The sequence below is a fragment of the Phoxinus phoxinus genome (assembly GCF_949152265.1).
Source record: "Phoxinus phoxinus genome assembly, chromosome: 10".
NCBI lineage: Eukaryota > Metazoa > Chordata > Actinopteri > Cypriniformes > Leuciscidae > Phoxinus > Phoxinus phoxinus.
In genome coordinates, this window is record NC_136885.1 from 30,689,746 (window position 1) to 30,712,434 (window position 22,689).

Consider the following 22,689-nt stretch of genomic DNA (forward strand, 5'->3'; position numbering starts at 1 on the left):
AGGTAACTAGAGAGTATGCAGCTCCAGTTTTGATCCAGCCTCTTACAAAGACTCTGCCTAAAATGTATACATGATGTTAGCTAACTGCGTGCTTTTTATATCTGCATTTCTGAAATACATAACTTGGACACAGTCACCTCTGATAACAGATCACTCTAGGTTGTAATGTAGACATGCATTTTCTATAAAGCTGCTTTGAAACGATATGTACTGTGAAAAGCGCTATACAAATAAATTTGAATTGAATTGAATACACTGTACATTTATGCCATGTATAATATATCTGTGTTTTCATGTCACGTCAGGAAACACTATAAATAGAGACTTGCTGCTTTTGTTTGTGAACGCTCATTTTCCAGTGTAATATCCATTTTTTATTTTGAAAAATAACTTACATAAATCTCTGTACTCAACCATACTTGACCAAGACATAGCCTTGGCATGAACACATTGCACCAAAAAAAAAGAAAAAAAGAAAAAGAAAAAACAATAGAGAAGGCATTTGAAATAGAATAGAACATACCCTTGACATCATGAGACATTATCCCACTTCCATACATTTAGAGTGTTTGCTTTAATAGAGATCTCTTTTAAAATCTGTAGATTGTGAAAGACGTACACTGAAATCATAAGTAGACTGAAAGCTTGATAAATACTTTTTCTTTTAAACTTTATGAGTTCATTTTCATAGGAAGAGGTATAATGTCCCAGTGCATATTTCCATTCAGGCATCGAAACTAGGAGTCATAAACTGCTCAGATATAAGAAGCTCTGATTATTACTAAAAAATAGAAAATAAAAAATAAATAGGTCTTGGCTTGTAAATAAACTAACAAAAATATATTAAATGACTTCTACTTTCTTGAAACGAAAAAATAAAAACCAAAGGTATATCATCGTGTGGCAATATCATCGTCCCGATGTGCATTTCTCTGCAGACAGCATCATGCTCGGAAAACTGTACAGCACAATACTGCGAAAGTCAGTGAGCTGCAGCCGCCTCCGGTAAAAAGATCTCGGAAATATTGGGCTCTTTTGTCAGGAATGCTGCAGCTCATATTTCCGTAAAGATATAAAAATCCCTGGTCACATTTTCCCTTAAATTTGTCAACAAAGTATGATTTTACAAGGTGGAATGTTCATTCGGAATTTTACCCTTCTGGTCAGTGTGAGACCACTGCCTAATTTTCACGAAAATTCAATTCAGGGTGAAGGGGATCGTCGTCGACATGCACTGTACAAGAAACTGCATTTTTTTTTTATTCTCCAAATATCGTCTTTATCAAAACATGCTGAGTTACTGTAAGATGTGCCCAAGCCATGTTGCCAAAAACCCTTTTCAACATGCTTGTTAAACGAATGAACTTCAAACAATACAGACTAAAACTAGAAGAGCTGAAGAAATGAACAGCCCTGAAAAAACAAATGAAAAAAGAACTGGAACAATATCGGGGTGGAAATCTGACAACGGAAGCAAGAAGTACAGAGAGTTTACCCTGGGACAGGGGAGAAGTAGAGAAACATGTACAATTTGCACATCATCTTTAGCTTCATAAGGCTTACGCCTTTACAATAATAAATCATAGACATTTATTTGTTTACGTCTTTGTCACATGAACAGATTTTTCACTGTAAATAAAATGTGTAGCATGTCAGTTAACTGCTTGTCTGTAAAAATACAGTAGAGAGACCAATGAACGGTCCACAGGACAAAAAAAAAAACAAGGTTTCATGTTTTTTTTTCTTCTTCTTCAAATCACACTGTAGCATTCACTCCCCATGAAAACCATGCACTAGTGAAATTTATCTTTAAAAAATAATAGAAATGGTTGAAAATGGCTGATCCGGTTTGTTTTTTCGTTTTCTTTTTTTCTCATCATCTTTTTTTTTTTTGTAGCAGTCTGAGAAATTTATTTATTTTCTATGTACTTTTTTTTTTTTTTTTAAGTTCAGCTAAAGTTGTGTCCATGCAACAAAAAACTTGTTATTTCTTCTTTAGGTTTCATACAGTATCAAGAGAAGAAATTCAATTTGATCTTAAAAGATGATTCAAACCTACATGTCATCTCTGTATTGATCTAGCAGAATCTTATCTGGGGAGTGAGGTGACCATTCCCGCGTCATATTCTTGTTTTGTGTGTACATTTCTGGGTCTGTTGGCATGGCTTGACCCAAGGAACACTGTTAGCCCATGTAGATACAAATACATCAACATTAAAAGAAACATAAATGGAAAATGAAAGTCGAAGAGAACGTTTCACCCCATTTCAAAAAGGGCTTCTGAAGAACTCAACATTTCGCTTCTCAGTTCAGGCTCAACTCCAATGGCTTCAAATAGGTTCTAAAATCAAGAATTGTGACGTTCCGTGAGCTCAGGAGCCCATTTCCAGCTTCGTCTCGTCCCTGCCCTCTAGGGGGTGCTCTTTGCGCACAACGTGTGCGGCATTTTTTTTGCGAGCAAAAACAGGACCGCTTTTTTCACCCCTAAGAAACAAGCTCTGAACACACAACATCAAGCATGCAGTGTTACCGGGGGGACGGGACCTGTCGCAATTCTCAAACTCCACCCATTGGCTGCTACAATAACGCTATATTTCAGAAAACTGCTACGAGCGACCGAACGGCCCGGACCCGCTGTCGAGAGATGACTGGGAAGCTCTTCTGGTCAACGGGGCCAAGGTTGGGTCGACCAATGAAGAGGGAGGAAACAGTTTGAACCAGCCAATAACCATGTTGGACAAGTCCAGATCATCTAAAAGTATCTGAGCGGCTCCCATGAAGGATTTGTGGTCCATTCGTCCATAGTCTCCCCACACAATGATCTACGATGGGAAGAGAATTAAGAATTAATAAATAGACTGAGGCCAGGTCTCATAAAAAAAAATAGATGACTGAGTAGATATCATGGAAAAATTTTGATTGTGTAATTATGTGTAAAGTCTGTCATTTTATTATTTACTCTTATTTGCTCATATACTTTATTCAATCATTAAACTGCACTGTATATGGCATCCCTATACACATATATAATAATAAATATTAATTTATGTCACAATTAATTATATATAGTGTATATATACAGGGCTTCACATAAACTTTTTCTACTTCTAGCCACTAGAAGTCACAATTTTGACATCGATATCATGGGGAAAAATGGCCATATAAATATTTTTTTAAATTATGTAATAATTTGGCAGCAGGTACATTAGGCTGCTGTCACTTTAAGACCTGACGCACAGATCCATTATACTGTTGCATGTGTGTTTCTTTATCAACTGTTTACATTCACTTGAAACATAACTGACTGTGTTTTCGTGAATACTCGCCAAGACCGGTATTTTGACATTATTTTTTGTATTTGACTGTTTAAGCGTAATAAGCAGCGAAAGATAACTTGCTTTAGTTCTGAGAGGTGGCTTTATGTATGCACACTTTTAGTGTGAGCACAAAATCAGCAGGAATGAGTCAAATTATGTGCAATATGTACAATCCCACACCGAAATTCAAACCCTGTAATGCCACAAATATTCATCCGGAGCAAATAAATGAGTGAGTGGAGGCGGGGTTGTGTGTCACTCGCTGTCAGAGAGATGAGAGAACGAGAAAGTGCAGCTGGTATCATGTATCTATTCTGCGAAAAATTAGTATTGGAAGCGTTTCAGATATTTCAGTATCGATATATATATATAGAAAAATATAGATTTTTACATAGATTTTAATATAGAGAACACTACATTGCACTTAGTTTGTTATTTCAGATGCTTTTTTTAAAAACTACAATTGAAAAATGTATATATTAAATCGCCAAAGTGGCTAGTAGGAGTGACTGTGTTACACGCCACTGCTGAAATCACACAAATTTGGCAGGTGTTAATCTCAATCTCTCTCTCTCTCTCTCTCTCTCTCTCTCTCTCTCTCTCTCTCTCTATATATATATATATATATATACATACACACACACTCTGGCTTTATTGGCTATTATTTTAGGGTTATAAATAAATAAGTTAATAGGTTATAATAATTTATTCTAAATACATTATTATACATTATTATAAATAAATATGTATATATGTATTAATATATATATATATATATATATATATATATATATATATATATATATATATATATATTATACATATAAATAATATGTAAATTTGATCTAAAAAGTTTATATACTCAAGTGAATCCCTTCTTTCTAGATAAGGTAGTGCTGATTGACCAAATGATCATGAGATAATGGCCAAACGACTGGTAAATAAAAGCATCAGTGATGACATAATACCTGTAAAACCTTTCCTCCTGGGCTCTCCTCAAACGGCAGCTGCTGCTGGTAAAGAGGGTCCAGTGTTTTTCGTGCTACTTTTGTTTTCTTTTTGGCTATGCAGGCTCCATTCTCCAGTAGATACACCTTTACATAAGGGGCTGGAGAAGAACAACAACAGATGGAGTTTAATCGAGAGCGATGAGTTTTCAGGTGCCTGTGAAATCGCCTTCGGAAAGCATAACCACACTCACCTGGCAGTGCCTTAGAACTTGATTTCCCCACAAGGCCTCTGGCTCGGATGACCTCTACCTCTAGGGCTCCTTTCTTTTCCACCATCCCAATCTGAATGTCACCTAGACATGAGAAAAATCAAGGATATACGGGTTACACATGATTTATATTACTGTAAGGACTTGCATCAGGGGAACTGAGTTAGGGTTAGGAAACACAAGCACAATAGCAAAGTATACGGAAAGTCAAATAAACAAGTGCTCACCCATAGGGGGCGTGGCTAACGTCTGTCTGCCCACAAGCTGGGCGGGGCCAAGTCCATCCAGGAAGTCACTGAACTGACTGTCAGAAGAGAGTCTCACTCCAGGGAATATGAGGCTGAGAAGAAAGAAAACGGTTTTGATTAGAAAATTACAAGAGCTTGATCTCATGATTTGTTTTGGTCAATATTTTAACATTTTAATAAAACATGCATATATACATAAACATTCACTTATTCACATGCCACTAATATATACAGTATACACACACTGTCATGCTTGTCAGAAGGGTTGTGTGCATGTGTGTTTTGTTACTCACTTCCCCTCAGAGCTGTAGCTGTTCATGCTGCCGTCAGTGGATTCGCGGCTGGCCTGTCGGGTCATTCGGCTTCGCATCTCTACGGCCAGACCCGTCTCTGTGCTCCTCTGGATAGTGCTGCGCAGCTTCTTTCCTCCTGCTTCTACAGAGACAGAGAGAGAGAGTATTTGTCAATCAAATCAGCATATCAAGACGTTTCTGCGCATTGAAGAGCAAAAGCCTCAGGTGTGACAGCTGATGTGCTGTTGGTCTAGAGGTGTGAAATGAAGAGTCAGTCACATGTGGTTCTGCTCCCAGTCAACAATTTCTTGTTTTAGATACAGCGCTTTTTTATGTTTCTATATCTGCCGTACAGACCTGCCATAGTGTCTGTTAGAAGAGACGCAGTGTGATTTAGCATGACGGGTTATACAGGTGCACTGAACCAGAATTAAGCCTGACATGAACAAACACCTCAACCTGTGTCAGCTGAACACTTACGTCTATCATAAAGCATAAAGCCATTCGTAGACTGACTTCCTGAGGATTGTAAACACTCTGGCACTTTCATAACAGGTTAAAGTGGCATTTCAGTTCAATCAATGATGCCATTTTGAAGTGGGACTACCTGTTCGGCGCACAATGGTAGACGAGGTGGAAGGAGAGTTTGGGAAACTTGTTCATTATTTCTCTCTGGTGCTGCTAGTGGAGCAGATGTTACACATTTTAACTTAATTATTCAAAAGTTTCCCAAGGTAAGCTAACAAGTTGTTGTTACAATAAAAAAAAGGTGGAAAACTTTTTGTATCATGTTTGGATTTTATATTTTATATGGTTGTTTTATACCCAGTAGAGATATAACTAACTATAACAAAAATTGTGTATGTATAAGTAGAAATTACTTAACGCACACCACATATTCTATAACGATGCACTAAGTTGCAATGTTGCCTGCCACTCGGTCTACAGTTAGAGTAATGAAAAAACAAAACTAGTTTATTTAATTTACTATGATTCATTGTGCAATTTCGCCCTTATTAATCATATTGCTGTTGGCAAGAAATTTGAGGCTAAAATCACTGTAAAACAAGTCTTCTCTTGGCTTTAACTTCAAGTACAAAATGAATGCACATCCTGTTCTTTTGTTGCCCAATAGAATGAAGAAATGAAGAGGACAGTAACGCGAGGGCTACTCAGAATGCAGAACTCATCTTCAATAGGCGAGAGAGAAGGCTACAGGAAGCAGACGTGGCTGAGCTGCTGATATTCAACCATTCAATCACTGGTCACACACAGCGGGCTTGATTTTCACTTCATTCAATGTCATCCGCCTCTGCTTTCGGCCCTGAGACGTAGCTGAACACAAGAGGATGACGAATATACCGGCGGATGTGGCTGTCCTTTTCTGTGCTAACAGCACAGTTGTATATAATGATCGAGAACTTGTAACAGTTGACCAACATAAACTTGAGAAACACTACAGATACAGTATTTAATATTGATAAATTACCCGTAAGAGTTAATGGGGGAACAGGACCTTTTAAAAAATACCGGTAAATTGTTTCCGGCAATGTAGCAGTAAGAGAAGTTGTAACATTACCAGTAAATTACCGGTAATGTGCTCTGTATGAACGTGGAATGAAGATTACCGGTATGATCACGTAGAAAGTCAGAAGACGCTGACATAAGAAGTCTGCTTTGGGCCAATCATAAAGTTCTTATGGAGATGAAGTGATTAGTGCCGTTTACAGAGAGATTTTTCATCGGTTTTCTATGTAAATATGCGCTAGATGATCATCTTTGATCATTTTTCCACGTCTCGCAGCTTTTTCAATGTGTCGCATTCGAGACCTGGCCTTCTCTTCCACTCATCAGCGTTGCGGCTCTGCAGTTGGAGACTATTATGCGCGTCTCATGTTTTTAAGAGCAAAAACGCGTTCCGTTTGATCATTCCTTTATGCCTTTCACTCAGATGTCAAACATTTTGTCAAATTGAACAGAGTGAAACTAAAACGGTTCTCCTCACGCGGGTGGATGAAGACAACGGTGCGACGTTTAAAGTTGACTGGGAATTTAACAGTATTTTGGAGCTGATGTGTGAATGGTCTCTTACCGGTAAAAAGCCGAACAGCATATTTGTGTATTTACCGGTTAAGTCATTCTGGAAATTTTACGGTAATTTACCAGGATTGCTGTGTGAAAGTCACAATGATGTACAACGTCAGAAAACATTCAATTTCACCCCAAAGTAAAATTATGTATAAAACCCCCATGTTGTTCCAAATCTGTACGAGTTTCTATTTTCTTTTGAACAGAAAAGAAGATATGTTGAAGAATTTTGGTAAGTAGACAGATGATGGGCCCCATTTACTCCCATATCCCCCCCGCTATTTTTATTACATTTTTTTCAATACTGTCAACATTCAGTATTGAATGTTCTGTTCAACAGAAGAAACTCAAACAGATTTGGAACCACGAGGGTGAGTAAAATGACAACTGACAACTTTGGGTGAACTATCCCTTTTAAGATTCAATCATGCCATCAAGCTCTATGAAATGATCAAGAAGATGTTCAGGTCATATTTCAACCCAAATCAAAAGAAAGAAATAAGAAAACAAAGCCTATTTTAGGACCTATAATATTTTACTTTGTGACATTATCTCCATGACAATTAAGCACATTTCTTCCAAAACTGTTATTATTATAAATTAATGAAATAAAAATTAAATAGCTACGGGCTAGGTGAGATGTGACCTGGACATGTTCTCATGAGATTCACCCAGTAATTAATATATGAATGGATTGAAGAGAATCTGGTGATATGCATCAACATATCACACAAAAGTCAAAAGGTATTTGTTCCATAAGCTATTAAAGTCATATGATATTTCCTATGATATTAATCTCTCTAGCGACTGAAGGAGGAGAAAGAGAGAGAGAGAGAGAGAGAGAGAGAGAGAGAGAGAGAGAAGAGAGAGAGAGAGAGAGAGAGAGGCAATCAAGCGCCTTCAAGGTCAAAACACAAGATGATGCTTGAGTCCCACCAAAACCATCAAAAGACTGCACTACTATTTAGTGCAATAAAAATGATACTGCACACACATAACTGTATTTTACTGACAGCGATGCATGATTCTGCTGATTATTTATTTAAACTCCACCAGAAACCAGATACACATAAATAATTGCAAACTCAATAAAAGGTGAAAGAAAAAAGAGTTGGTGTGCTCACATAACACCAACTATTCTGCAAAACACATGATCATTGACATGCAAGGTTCCCATTCGGACCTAAACACTTAATATCTCCACGTGTGACAAATCTTCATCCTCTTACCTCCGTCTTCCTCATCGAAAGAATTCATGCAGGGGAAGTAGACGGCCAGCGCTTCGAACGAGGCTGACAGACTCATGCGGCTCTGGGAGCGTTGCATGCGCCCGCCGCTGCCCGCACCCGTGCCCGCGGTGGAGGTGGCATCGTGGCTCTGCCTGCCCATGCTTACAGCCGGGTCGAGTGGAGAGGATGCTGTGGTGCTGAGACTGCGGACGCTGGGTTGAACTCAGAGCAGAGAGCGCTCTTAAACATCACTTAATCTGCAGCGGATGCAGAACGAGGGTTTGGTTTCGGGTTCTTCAGCTGGAGAAAGCTCTGCGTCGACTGATCTCCCAGGAGTATGCAGCATGAGTGTGTGTTCGGCTCTCGGCGCAGTGAAGCTGTCTGCTCTCCTCAAGCTATCTCCTTTCTAACGCGCACGTGCAGGAGGGGGGAGGGGGGCGGAGCAAGTCCCCTATTCTTGCATCCTCCCCCGGCCAATCAAAAGGCTAAGCTCTTCAAATGCTCCTCCATGCGCATGAGCTTTACCCAGAGATACTGCAAATGTGTGTGTGTGGTCATTAGGAACCTGAGCATCTCTTGCCCCGACTGTCCACACGCCAGTCACACACAGTTCACGTGTTAAACACACACACACACACACACACACACACACACACACACACACACACACACACACACACACACACACACACACACACACACACACACACACACGCAGATAATTCCTCCTTTCTCCTCGGCTCTTAAAAAGACGAGATTTATTTCTCTGTGCTGACGTACATCTTTTATCACAGGCCTCCACCTCTCTCTTCACTATCTCTCAGTGTAAATGTTTACCACAGAAGACGTCTGGCCACAGAAACCGCTGAATCACTGCAAAAATATCCCCGAAAAATATCCCCGCATTGTGCATTGCAAATATTTGAATAGTCATAACAGGAATAGCAGCAATATCTAACCATTTTCAACAGCCACTTCAGGCATCGAGTTCAGAGAGAAACTAGATGTCTGCTGAGGAATATGGAGTATTATTATTATATTTGGATTTGCATTATGCAAAACTTGCAGCCACGATTCCAGGGTGTATGGTATTATGAAGGTCAAAAGCACCCACCCTCAAAATCTATATGACAGGGTCCTTAAACTTAATGGTCTTAAGAACCTCTTTCCTAAAATATAATGACAGCTAGACAATTTTCTGCACAAAGTCCCATTAATACTTCATTTTAAAATAACTGTTTTCTATTTTAATATACTTTAAAATTTAATTTACACTTCAGCCTTTAGTTACAACAATCTTAATTATTCCACACTTTTGACCACCAGTGTGTGTGTATAGGCATATACACTTATCGGCCACTGTTCAACTGCTCATTAATGTGAATATCTAATCAGCCAATCACATGACAGGAACTCAATTCATTTAGGCATGTAGACATAATCAAGACGATCTGTTGAAGTTCAAACTGAGCATCAGAATGGGAAAGAAATGTGATTTAAATAACTTTGAACGTGGCATGGTTGTTGGTGCCAGACTGGTCTGAGTATTTCAGAAACTGCTGATCTACTGGGATTTTCACGCACAACCATATTTAGGGTTTACAGAGAATGGTCAGAAATTGCACAATAAAAGATTGGAAAAACATTGCCTGGTCTGATTTCTGCTGTGGCATTCAGATGGTGGGGTCAGAATTAGGTGTAAAGAAACATAAAAACATGGATCCATCCTGCCTTTATCAACGGCCCAGGCTGCTGCTGGTGAAATGGTGTGGAGGATGTTTTCTTGGCTCACTTTGGGCCTCTTAGGCCGTGTGTCCACCAAAGCGTTTTTTCACGCGGCTGGCGTGTTTTTTCAATTGTTTTCAATGGGAACGCCGCGTTTGTAGAACGCCAGGAGCGCAACGAGGCGCTGAGCGAGTATTTAAAGCTCAAGTGCTGAGCGCTCGCCGTTTTTTACAGGTCGCCGAGAGTTGAAGAATGTTCAATTTTGGGTAAAATGCAGTGCTCATCACTGTCACTTTTTAGCCAACCGTCCAATCACAGTGGAGGAGGGGCGGGACTAATACCACACGGACCAACGGATATTCTGTATCATAGCAACGATGCGTATCAACTGAAAAAAAAACTGCGCTGCCAAAACGCTCTCAAGCGCCCGCAGCTCGGCGTTTTCAGCAGCGCCTAGCATTTTCAGCTGGCTAAAAACGCTTTGGTGGACACACAGCCTTAGTACCAATTGAGCATTATTTAAACATCAAAGACTACCTGAGTAGCTGACCATGTCCATTTCTTTATGACCAGTGGACCCATCTTCTGATGACTACTTCCAGCAGGATAACATGCCATGTCACAAAGATCAAATCATTTCAAAATCGTGTCTTGAACATGACTATGACTTCACTACACTCAAATGGCCTCCAGTCACCAGAACTCAATCCAATAGAGCAGCTTTGGGATGTGGAGGAACGGGAGATTTGTATCATGGATGTGCAGCCGACAAATCTGCAGCAACTGCGGGATGCTATCATGTCAATATAGACCAAAATCTCTGAGGAATGTTTCCAGCACCTTGTTGAATCTTTGGCATGAAGAATTAAGGCATTTCTGTCAGGACCACTATCGTCAAATACGATTGTAAATTGCATATAGTTTGGATTGGCGGCATAGTTCCATTCTAGTCGAGAACTCCCTGCGCATCCATGCAGCCCAGCATAGATAAGAGCAGGGAGAGCAGCAATAACCCCCCTTAGGGAAAACAGAACAGAACCAACATGAATGAATTGCAGATATCATTAATTCAAGATTTTAAAGTACAACATAATTCGAGAATTTATTCTGATTCAAGGGGAATCAGAATGCCAAATCCTGACTGACAAGAGGAGGAGCTGGGGAGGGAGGAGGGTAATTCGCTCCTGAGAAATGTGATAGCTGCTGATAATACTGTAGGAGCTTATATAGGCTATGTACAGTGATAGGCGTTGTATTCCTATAGGTAGACGTGGATCAGCTAAGTGTCAGCGGATGCGAGCTTGACTAACGTGATCTGCCAGAACTGATACTACGCTTAATTTCTAAAACAAGTAGGCTACTAGCAAGGTGTACCTATAAAGTGCCCTGTGTGTGTGTGTGTGTGTGTATATATATATATATATATATATATATATATATATATATATATACACATATATATATATGCATATACTATTTTACAATAGTATATATTGGAGAGAAAAACATATGACTAAAACTGTCGCTATTGTGATCTGGTATCTGGTACTATTCTGGTCCATTAATATATTCATGTTGATTTGTTTGATGGCTCTTTTACATTTTGAGTTCTGAATTTCTTCTAGCAGACATGTAGAACATAACACAGTGTACTAATACTCCAAACCTGCCAGAACGCACTCTTATCCTGATTCATTGCCAAATACATGTCTTCTAGAGAAAGACGGGGCAGAGGTGATGTCTCAACATGCTCGTAATAGAATACAACAAAAGGAAGGAAGCAGACAATTTCAGCGCAATGACTGAGCTTTTTCTGTGAAACTTACCAGGCCAGAGAATGGAAGTTTATACACACCCAACATGTTAAATGCTAATGTCAACTCAAATCCTAGTAACCAACATGTACAAATCAGACAATCTGAGACTAAAGTGAATAGCGCAAATAAAACTAAGAACTCAATGAAGCCTCCAGAGCTATGAAAGAGCAATATCTGAGAAATAAAACTTTCCATTGGGTTACCACATAGAACAATTGGCTCACATTTGACACATCTCGAAACTCCTCTATGAAAACAGTTTTGATAATACTGGGAACTTAACTTAATAATTCTGGGAAATGTTTCATGAGCAGACAGACAGCCTGAGACCACTACTTTATAAATCAAATGTAGTCAATTACAACTAGTCAGAAGGTTTAAATATAAGGCCAGATAAGATGAAAACATTTATGAATCAATGTATTCGATCAATCAGCCTACACTACAGTCGCTACTACTAAAATATTACAAATTATATCATTGGACAGGCTGTATTACAGCTTCCTTTCTACATCAACCACTTTATTATTTGCATTTCAAATTTAAAAGCCTCTTCATAATGTTTTCCTCATAAAAATGCATTGTAAAAAAACAATTAGTCTACGCAAGTCGGTCATAGTGATTCAGTGCAGGAAATGGTTCAAGAGCGTCCGCTGGCATACAGTTTCATTATTTGGGCAAATGTCAATTGTAAATCATGCACCACTATGGTTTTAAAGCACAGTACTTTAAAATACCACTTTGAAGTGAAGAGCCAATGTTATTTAGGACAGGTTCATCTACCTGAAGAGCAAAAAACTCCCTCTACATAAAAACAACAGAATCTTGAAAAGAAGGAATAATGGTGTCTATCTGTCTATCTATCCATCTATATATCTTCTATTTATGCCTCAGATGAATTTACGCTCAACTCAAGTATGAAAACAAAACACATGAAAGCATGGACAATCCACTCATGCCTGAGAGATGAGAACATACACTCATATTACAGGAATTTAAAGATCGCCATGTGTGAGAAAAGCACAAAGATGTTATGTCCGGCAAAACGGCGCAAGTGTGAGACTGATGATGTTTTGACCAGCTGAAGTGGGCGTGTGTGTGTGTGTGTGTGTGTGTGTGTGTGTGTGTGTGTGTGTGTGTGTGTGTGTGTGGATGAACATTTCAACCGAATGGCAGGTTTACACCCTCTAGTTCCTGCCTTCATTCCTGCTTTATGTCATGCCACACCAGTTAGGAATAATAACCAACACAACACCTGAGGATGTGAAAGATCATTAACACAAGGACTCTTTAGAAAGTGCTGCAGATTTCCACAGAACTGGAACACAAATCTCTAGCATGTTTGTTTATTAAATGGACATTCTTTCAGCTAGTCTAGAACTCTCAGCTCACTTCAACACTTTAACCGTTTTTAAATGCATTGCAAAACATTCTGCAAAGAAAATCATCATTGATCATCCTTGACTATGTCCATTTAAAGAAGGAAAAGGAAATGTCTGGGTCATATTTGACCACAAAACCAGAAGGAAAAAATACGATATAATGTTTCGCATTAAGAAAATGAAGCACATTTTATTATTTTTTCATCAAGAATTTTTGCATTGTGCCAAAAAAATATCATAAAAAAATAGAATTACTATAATGCATATATGCATTATTCTTGTAATACAGTATGTCAGGTCAAAATAATAATAATAATTTTAGGTAGATGCACTTAACTGCCATTTAAATAATGTCAAAATAAGATTTTGATGTGAAACATTATGGAAATAAGAGGGGGGGGAAAAATCCGGCACAATTTCGTAGGTTTTCGCAAGTTGCAAATCTTGGATGTGAAATATGGCCGGACATTTCTTGGCAGTTATCATAAGATTCACCTCTAAAAACCACATTCACGTAACATAAAATATATATAATGTCTTTATGTCAGCTGTGAAGTGATAAACCTCACACTCTTTTCTCTTAACACGTCTGATCAAGAGAGACGTGATACAGATGGAGGAACGACCACTTCCTCTGTCAATGTGTGGACAGATGGAGAAACACAGAACGAGAACAACACACAGAATAAACTCTTGAACTTTATAACAGCCCAGATCGAAAGAAGAGGATCTGTGCAGCGGACTGAACGTCTGCATAAACAACAACTATATGAGGCTGTGATCGAGTAAAAAAGTTCATTCTGCAGATCTGAGATTCACAATAATATTGTCTATACATGGTCATCATCACAACTGAGCAAAAGAGGAGAGCTTTGGTTTTCCCCCTCAACTGCTTAGTAACTCAAGTGTCAGATGAGGAACAGGATCACTGGACTATTTCTCATGAGCTTGTTTTTGAAACAAGGAAGTCCATCTATGGGTGAGTCTTTGAACACAGAGACATTCGTGAGACAAGGCCAGACCGAATAAACAAAGACTGAATGTAAGCCGCCTGTGTCCAGTTTTTATCCATCGCATCAGATGAAATCGGCTGCACTATAACATTTCAGAGATGTTGCAACACAAGCACAACACATAAACGCATATTACAAAAACAACCAGTTTCCAAATGCAATGAGTCACAAAAAGACTTCCCTGGTTTGGTGTCCTTACAAATAACAGAATAAAAATGTTGCACCACCATACTAGTGTTAGTCAACCGATAAAAAAAAAAAGAAAAAGTAAAAAAAGTTGACTAATTAATCAAAGCAACTCTTCAACAGTCCACCAAGACCCTTTATGGAAACTAAGCTGAAATCATGACCACATTAACATATGACCACTCACATTTACATATTAATGCATATTCAGTATTCAGCTATTTAACTTGCCCTGATGAATGGCAGTATGAACTATACCAATACAAAGAGGTTAGTCAGTCATAATAAAAGTCATTAACATATATAATTCTTAAAAGTACAGTAGCAAAGTTTTTAGGGTTAGAGAAAGAGTGGACAATTTTTAAGAAAACTAATTTGTGGTGCAAGATGCCTTTAATAACATTATAAGCAAGAAAAAATGGTGCAAAAGTACACAGTATAGCCACCTTTAAAACGTAAAATCTTTCCCCGCCATTGACGGAATCTTACGCCAATCCATGTTATCTCTATTATACGTTATGTTATAACGCATCTTCTGAAAAAGTATAGAATCTCCGCATCAAAAGACAGGCGAAGAAGAAGCAGAAACAAGCGATAGAAGATTTGCTTATGCACACGTAAGCTATAACATGATCATCAAACATTAAACAGCATATAAAGCAAAACTGCCTAACGTTACTGAATGAAATGTCGACCCAGAAAGCGGGCTTCGGGTGTGTTGATTGACACGACCTACTCCGTACATAGTCTACTCTGGACGTAGTCTTTAGCCTTGTTCAGACTGTCAGTCCAAATCCAGTTTTTGTCCATATCCGATTGGAATCCAATCATAATATTTTAGCAAGTGTGAACGGTAAAAAATCATAGAAAATGCATTTTTTTCCAAATCCATTTTGAGCTACATTAGCTACATTAATGTGGTTTGAAATCCTATTCAAATCTCTGGACCAAAAGAAATAGTTTTTCTGGAAATCCGCTTCAGTCTGACCGCTCTAATCGGATTTTGCGTGGTTTGTGTCACTTTCTCACGCCATGTAAAATGTAAACGTCACACGTTATTATAGGAAACAATGATAAAAGTCTTTGCAGAAACAAGGTTGTGTTGTTGCAAAATGCGTAGCTTATATTCATAACTTACAGACTTGTCAAATATTAATTTTTAAAAAGGATACTATCATAAAAGTGTAAATAGCAAGAGCCAAACGAGCAAAAGCAAAGCATATTGTGTTTTATTCATTACAATACAGTCAGACTGTCTTCCCCTTCAACACAGTAAGTCTTTGTAAATCTGGTTTATAGGGCAGCGCATCATCTGATCAGCTCTGTCACCATGGTGACACTCTATTGGATATGCTTTATCTTTACAACCAATGATCGGAGATAAACCCATGACGGTCATCATGGCCTGACCTTAAAAAGTGAAAATAACATGTTTTATGAATAGAGAGAGAAAATGAACTTAATTACATTCACAAAGCTGATTCTTTACTAGATTGCTTGAATGTATTCTGAAAAATCTTGGCATGTTACCATGGTGGGGGTTCTTTAAGGGTCATGGAAAACTTAAACACATTTATTTTAGTCTTCATTCCTTTATTTTTCTTACTTGGACTCAGTCAAGTCAACATACACTATAGTCATAGTGTCTCATAATTATTCACCAGACTGTGTGGGTCTAATCCAATGAGAAGGCAACGGTCTAATTATTATTCATGACATGGACTTTTCCTATGTTCTATGTTATATTTCTAGTTCCAAATGTATTAATTTCAAGTGGTCATCTCATACATTTTTGGTTTCTTTTTTAAATCAAAAACATAATTGAACTTCTTATGACCCTTTCCATTTTCTCTTTCTGATCTTTAGAATTCAACAGGTCATATTTGTCCATTCATATGTAAAAAGTTGATAAAAAATTCATGTTCCTTTTGGTCTAGAGAGGAGTTCTGAAAGTTAACATTTATATACTATTATTATGATGTTCTGAATTAGCATTTATATGTATATTTTCAGTATTAATTTTAGTTTTAGTAATTTTGTTATGTGCTTTTGTCATTTTTATTCATTTTTTACTATTGTTATTTAGCTCTAATTTATTTTCTATTTCAGGTTTAGTTTTAAGAACTTTTAGTACTCCAACTTAACCATATTTCAGGTAATTGGCAAGGCAACATTTTTTTACGTTTTTTAAATGTAAGTCTTTAATCTAATATTTATATATTATATATATATATATATATATATTTTTTTTTTTTACTACAATAGCTAACAATAAGAATACTACGGAGACCCTAAAGTGACATAAGGATGAAAAATATAATTCATTGTGTTCTTTGGGAGTGAACGCAAAGTTTATCGGGGGACACAAACATTTTATGAGCGAACGCAAAGTTTCTCGGGGGAACGCAAAACAAAACAATGCAAAAGCATTGACATACTGTATCATTTTTCTTCCAATCTAATTTTTTAGATCACTTTAGGGGCACCATACAAAACAACAGTGGCCTCTTTTTAAAAATGTAACTTGTTCCCACAGAATTAGAAAGACATTTCATGTTCTGTTCATTTATTAACTTCCAAAAGACTGAATAAAACGTTCCTTCTCTAAACAGTAAATTTAGGGTTTGGTGAAAATGATGTCCAGGAGATGTTGCCCAGCAGAAGACATCGTGTGTATCCAGACAAGATCTGCGAGAGAACTGAACCAGCTTATCTACGGCCACACGTACTCACAAAGCCCCACTGAGACCAATTACATTCTCGTCAAGCCACAGTCGAGATCAGGCCTCACGATAAGAGGAATTATTGCTTCATCTTCACATACTTTTGCTCAATTCCAGGACCGACGGAACGTGGCCGGGCGTCATTCCACCTTCTGAGAGCCGTTCATTTGCATAACATCTAGTTGAGGGGGTGAGAGGGGGCCGTGGAAAATCGGATCAAAGGAAAATCTGCAGTTCGCACAGATCACCATGGCTACAGAGAATGTGACTTGCTCTGTTCCCTGTCAGGTAACGGTTTTGTCACACCAGAAGATACTCGTGTGCTACTTTCTATAGCCGCATTTTACCATACGTGCCTGCAGCAAAAGTGAACTTATAAACTTTTAAATATGTCTACGTGGCAAGCAGGGTGGGGAAGAGAGCCGTGGGAATGGAGCGAGGCCGGTGGTGCGAGGGTTAAGGAGCGTAACCTGCACGCCACACCAGTCTCGAGTCCCACGGAGGAGCTCTGGAAGGATAAAAGGAGGAGTGACGACAGAGGAAGACGAGAGAGGACCAGGTCATGTCGTTTATGTTTATTTTGTGATTAAAGTTACGTTTTGCCGGTTCAAGCCTCCATCTTTCCAAAGCTTTTACGTTGTTACAGGCAAATGTAGTTTAACTAACGGCAATTTAGGACAATTTACCTAATCAGACAAGGTTCAGCATCTGTGTGCAATCATGTAGCCGGACTATTGTATACAGTCAATCAAAACAAAAATGATTCAGACACCAGATATCATTTTTGATATTTGTTTACTAGTGGCTGCTTATTTCAAGTGATGATAGCAAAATAAAGTAAACTGTGACATATTATACCCAAAAATTCTTCATACAGTGGAATAACAGTAAAATTTATAAAAATTTGGGACCAAAAACTATTCAGACACTTTGGCATGACCATGTTTTGCTTAAGGGTTTTTTCTTTAATTGCTAATGCGACCTTTTTACACCACAGACTGAACAAAATTAAGCATTTCTTGGTAATTGGTTGACCTAAATTTGTATTATCTAATTGTGTACCAAAATTTAACAGCTGACAGCCATTCAGCCTAATTCATTTGTGAGACAGTCTAACAGAAGGATGGCCAAAACCAGTGAAATATCAACAGATTTGATAACTCTGAGTTCTTGTCATATTTTATTACCAAACTATAGCGAATGAACTGTGATAATGTGAGAAATGTTGAAGGTGTCTGAATAAATTTTGGTTTGACTGTACATATACATATATATATATATATATATATATATATATATATATATATATATATATATATATATATATAGTATAAATACTGTATATATGTACATGTATATACTTTTAGATGAACTATTCCATTAAAGTCCAGCTTTGTCTAAAACCGTCTTTGTTTTAAAGACCCCCTGTGGTGAAAAGCAAGGTTTTAATAATGTTTATATGTCTGTGGTGTTTTTTAAATTTAATTAAAGTCAACACCATTGCTGAGTATTTTCTCCTTAAAACTGCAATCAACCAAAGACAGTTTCAAAAACACGGTTTGAAATCTCTGGTGTTTCTGGCGTCACAAATGACCACTCACGTCAACGAGTGAATCTCTCAGCTGGTGTGAGTGAGTGGAGGCGGGGCTAATTTGCATATATATAGAACAGCATATACTAAAAGAGGCAAGGGTGTAGAGTTAAATTCAATCTATTTTAAGGCATGAATAACAAAATTCTTTTAGCATCCAAAAACACATCCAGCATATTTAAATCTGTGAAGGCCAGAGGTATGATTATACAGAGACACATTTCACAAGTGTGACAAGGAGGAGCTGCTATGTACAGAATGTTTGTTCTACCAGATGATGGGTTTCACATGGTGTTCTGTCAGATCAGTGTGAAAAGTTCTGACCATGTCAAGTCATGAGTGACCTTTACTGGGACAAGCTCCAAAAATGACAAGCTGAAACTCATCTGTCCCTTCTAAACCCTTTGTCTGTTTAACCTCAAGTTTCTTAAAACTTGTAAACACACTTGCGAAAACTCATTTTTGCATGTGAGTGTTGATCTCAACAGTGCCAGAGGCTCCCAGTGTTTTAACTCATACCATCTAACTACAATAACATCTAAACCTTGTGCCACTTTCTATGAACAGGATACAAAATGGGGCCAAAACCACTTGGGTCAGTGGAAAGAGGGGCTTAACCTTCAGAAAATGTTGGTCGCCGGGTCACCTCAGAAGGGGAAAATACATTTTATGCGACCTGTTTCACATTTTTTTTAATATATACAGTATATATAGGTTTTGGTATTTTATATAGGTAACTAAACATTTATTAAATGTTTTAAGAATTCATTAAGTATTCAATTGTTCATTGTTTCTGCATTAAATTATGATATTGTTTAAATTAATAACTTTTTTTTCGATAACTGTGATTTCAATGTGAATTGAATTGAAAATATTTTGGTGGGACAGAAAAATATATATCTTTTTAAGTCACCAAAGCTTTTAAAAAAATGTGACACCAAAGTGTACCGTATTCATGGAAAGTCGCATGGTGTGTATCTGCTCCTAATCTGGAGGAGGACCCTAAACACGCAGTCGGCCAAACGGGCCTTGAACATTCCCCTCCATCCCCTGCGACGGCGCATTAGCCGCCATCTGCCCGTGTCGAGTGGCGTCTACTCTTCTGATGTCCCTTCTGCTCTGCCTCAAAGTCATTTCTCTGCGAACGGCTTTTTAAGAGCCACTCAAAGAAGCTTTTCAAGTCTCTGCAATATTTTCCCAGACTGCTCATTTCCCGAACCACATTGTTTACAAATGAACACAGCATAAATCTTTGGGGGGGGAAACTGCAGTATGGAGGACACCGTGGAAAAGAGACTGCTGGTAATAAAAACTATTTTATTTTTGAACAGGCATGAGTGTGTTTGGAAACAGTGAAAAGCGACCGCCTCCCGAATACCTCAAACCTCAGCGCAATGCCGCAAGACAGAAACCCATGTGCACATTTAAGGACACAAGGACAAATTCACTAAAGTTACTTTTGCATGCATATTTCAGTGCAAAAACCTTCATCTCATTCAAATAAGAAATGCTCAATGCTGCACACATGATCATTTATATTACACTTTTAAAAATAGAGGTTTCAAAAGGGGGTTTTCTATGGAAGCTTGTTTCCATTGCAACACAATTCTGACTTTCTCAGAACTATGAGATATCGCAATTGCTGTAAAATGTTATATAGAATTGTGAGCTGACTTTTTTCTCAGAACTACAAGCTTGCAATTCTGACTTTATAACTCGCAATTGTTAGCCTAGAAATCTAGACGCACCCTAGCGGCAGCACATTTTATTTTGCAGACTCTGGAAGACTTGGAGTTAAGCTTTTCTTTGAGAAAAGAATAAGGAACGACACTGAAGTTATTCTTAAAAAAGGAAGATGTGTTCGGACTACGTCACCTTCTTCGTTGCTCTGGTCTGGGGTGCGTTTCCCGTACAACTATATAGCTCACTGCTTAACTACCATAGTACGATGCATCGTTGGAGAAATCAACTAGCTAGTCACGAGTGTTTCCCGAAACCGAATGTCGTAAAGTATCGTTCAACCACGTTGGTTTATGACGTCTCGCACGTGGTGGACTAATAACTTTTTTTAATTAATCTGTTTGAGATCGAATTAACGCTAGATTTCGTCATATAAGTTACATACATGGCATCTGAAGACCATTTCAAATTTTTCTCAGTTACTTTGCTTTATTACCAGACTCAATATTTGGCTCGTTCTTACATAGTTGAGCACGTTCGCACATGCGCAGTCTTCAAAAACGGTGCTTTAAATCTCTTGACAAACTAAAAGACGTAAATTACATTTGTATGTATTCTAAATAAAAAATACGGGTTGTACTGAATGTCAGCTTGCTTATTTTGCTAAAGATAAGGATTTATTCAGTCTACATCTCATGTAAACTAGAAACTCTGCTTCTAACCACAGCTCCAGAGCTGTCGTTCCAACCACACAAGTTTGCGATGCTGTTTGCAAACGTTCGTTGGAACGATGGTTTCGGGAAACACCAAATCGTTGAACTATGCTGATAACGACGGAACTTACGATCATAGTTGGCTAACGATGCTTTCGGGAAACGCACCCCTGGTTGGTTGGTTGATTGCACTATCCTATTGCGTGCAGAGGGAATTTAAAAGACAGCCGTTTATCCCGCCCCTCGGATTGAGCCATGCCAATGTTGAGTTCCCAGACCCAACATCTTGATGTGGGTCTGGCTTGTCAGGCTACGCAATTGTGAGATTATATCTCACAATTCTGAGAAAGTCAGAACTGTGAGATATAAATGAGATATTTATCAAAATTTGGATTTTATAATTCACAATTTGGACATTTTTTTTGTTGGATATAAACCCGATATAATAATAAATGTGAGATATAAAATAATAAACTCACAATTCTGAGAAAAAATATCAGAATTGCAAGATATAAACTCGTAGCTGTGAGAATTGTGAGATAAAAAGTCTCAATTACTCTCCGTTTTATTTTTATATTCCATGGCGATGGAATAGGAGAACAATTCTTGGTTCCCAAAAGAACCTTTCAGTAAACAATTCTTAAAAGAACCATTTTTTTAGTGTGAAGAACATTTTAATAATCTAAAGAACATTTTGTACAATGTTTCAAGGATGTTAAAGGTTCTTCATGGACTCATCCATGCCTTTATAAAATCTTTATTTTTAAGAGTAATGCCAGTTATTTTATATACTTTTTAAGGTTTTTTAAGGAGAGAGAGAGAGAGAGAGAGAGAGAGAGAGAGAGAGAGAGAGAGAGAGAGAGAGAGAGAGAGAGAGAGAGAGAGAGAGAGAGAGAGAGAGAGAGAGAGAGAGAGAGAGAGAGAGAGAGAGAGAGGGGGACGGGATCGGGAAAGGTTCGCGAGCCGGGACTCGAACTCGGGTCATACAAAAACCAACGGCGACGCGTTGCCCACAAGGCTATTGGTGCCAATGTTATTTTATATCATTAAATGCACAAGAAGAGATTCTGTAGCGTGTTCTAGTCTCAATGGCACCTAGAGTAAAAAAAAACACTTCCTCGTCCGGGAAACATATTCGTATGGGTCTCGCTCCTGTAGCATATCCATGCCCTCCATGAGAATCACAGAAGCTCAAATGGCTCCAGGACTGAAGGCTAAGGGCACATGGATGAGATTACATCGATTACACTGATGGGCTCACCAGTGGTTTCAGCTTTCCCAGAATGCATTAGGAGCCTTTGGGATTTTTGAAAATCTATTATAATGCTGCAGAGAGAGATGCTCCTGTGGGTGTAATTTCTAATTTCTCAATAGTTTCTTCTAAATAATGGACCAGAACAAAATGAAGATGATTGCTTAAATCTGCTGCTCAAATTGAGCAAAAATGCCATTACTACAGTTAATG

The 22,689-nt window shown here is 38.1% G+C and overlaps 1 protein-coding gene across 12 annotated transcripts in view; it reads right to left on the reverse strand.

The window, feature by feature from the left end:
• Positions 1 to 1,530: 1,530 nt before the first annotated feature.
• Positions 1,531 to 22,689, reverse strand: part of rims2a (regulating synaptic membrane exocytosis 2a) — a 191,120-nt gene continuing 169,961 nt past the window's right edge. For 11 of the 12 annotated variants that reach the window (XM_079624549.1, XM_079624553.1, XM_079624555.1 and 8 more), the window contains 5 exons: positions 5,078 to 5,219; positions 4,764 to 4,876; positions 4,519 to 4,620; positions 4,286 to 4,425; positions 1,894 to 2,822 (listed from right to left, as the gene is read on the reverse strand). In XM_079624549.1, coding sequence (XP_079480675.1) covers positions 2,607 to 2,822; positions 4,286 to 4,425; positions 4,519 to 4,620; positions 4,764 to 4,876; positions 5,078 to 5,219 — 713 coding nt within the window. In that variant the 3' untranslated portion in view covers positions 1,894 to 2,606. Of the gene's footprint in view, positions 2,823 to 4,285; positions 4,426 to 4,518; positions 4,621 to 4,763; positions 4,877 to 5,077; positions 5,220 to 8,394; positions 8,803 to 22,689 lie in introns of those variants that run through there. The other variant, XM_079624551.1, reaches the window with a different exon arrangement.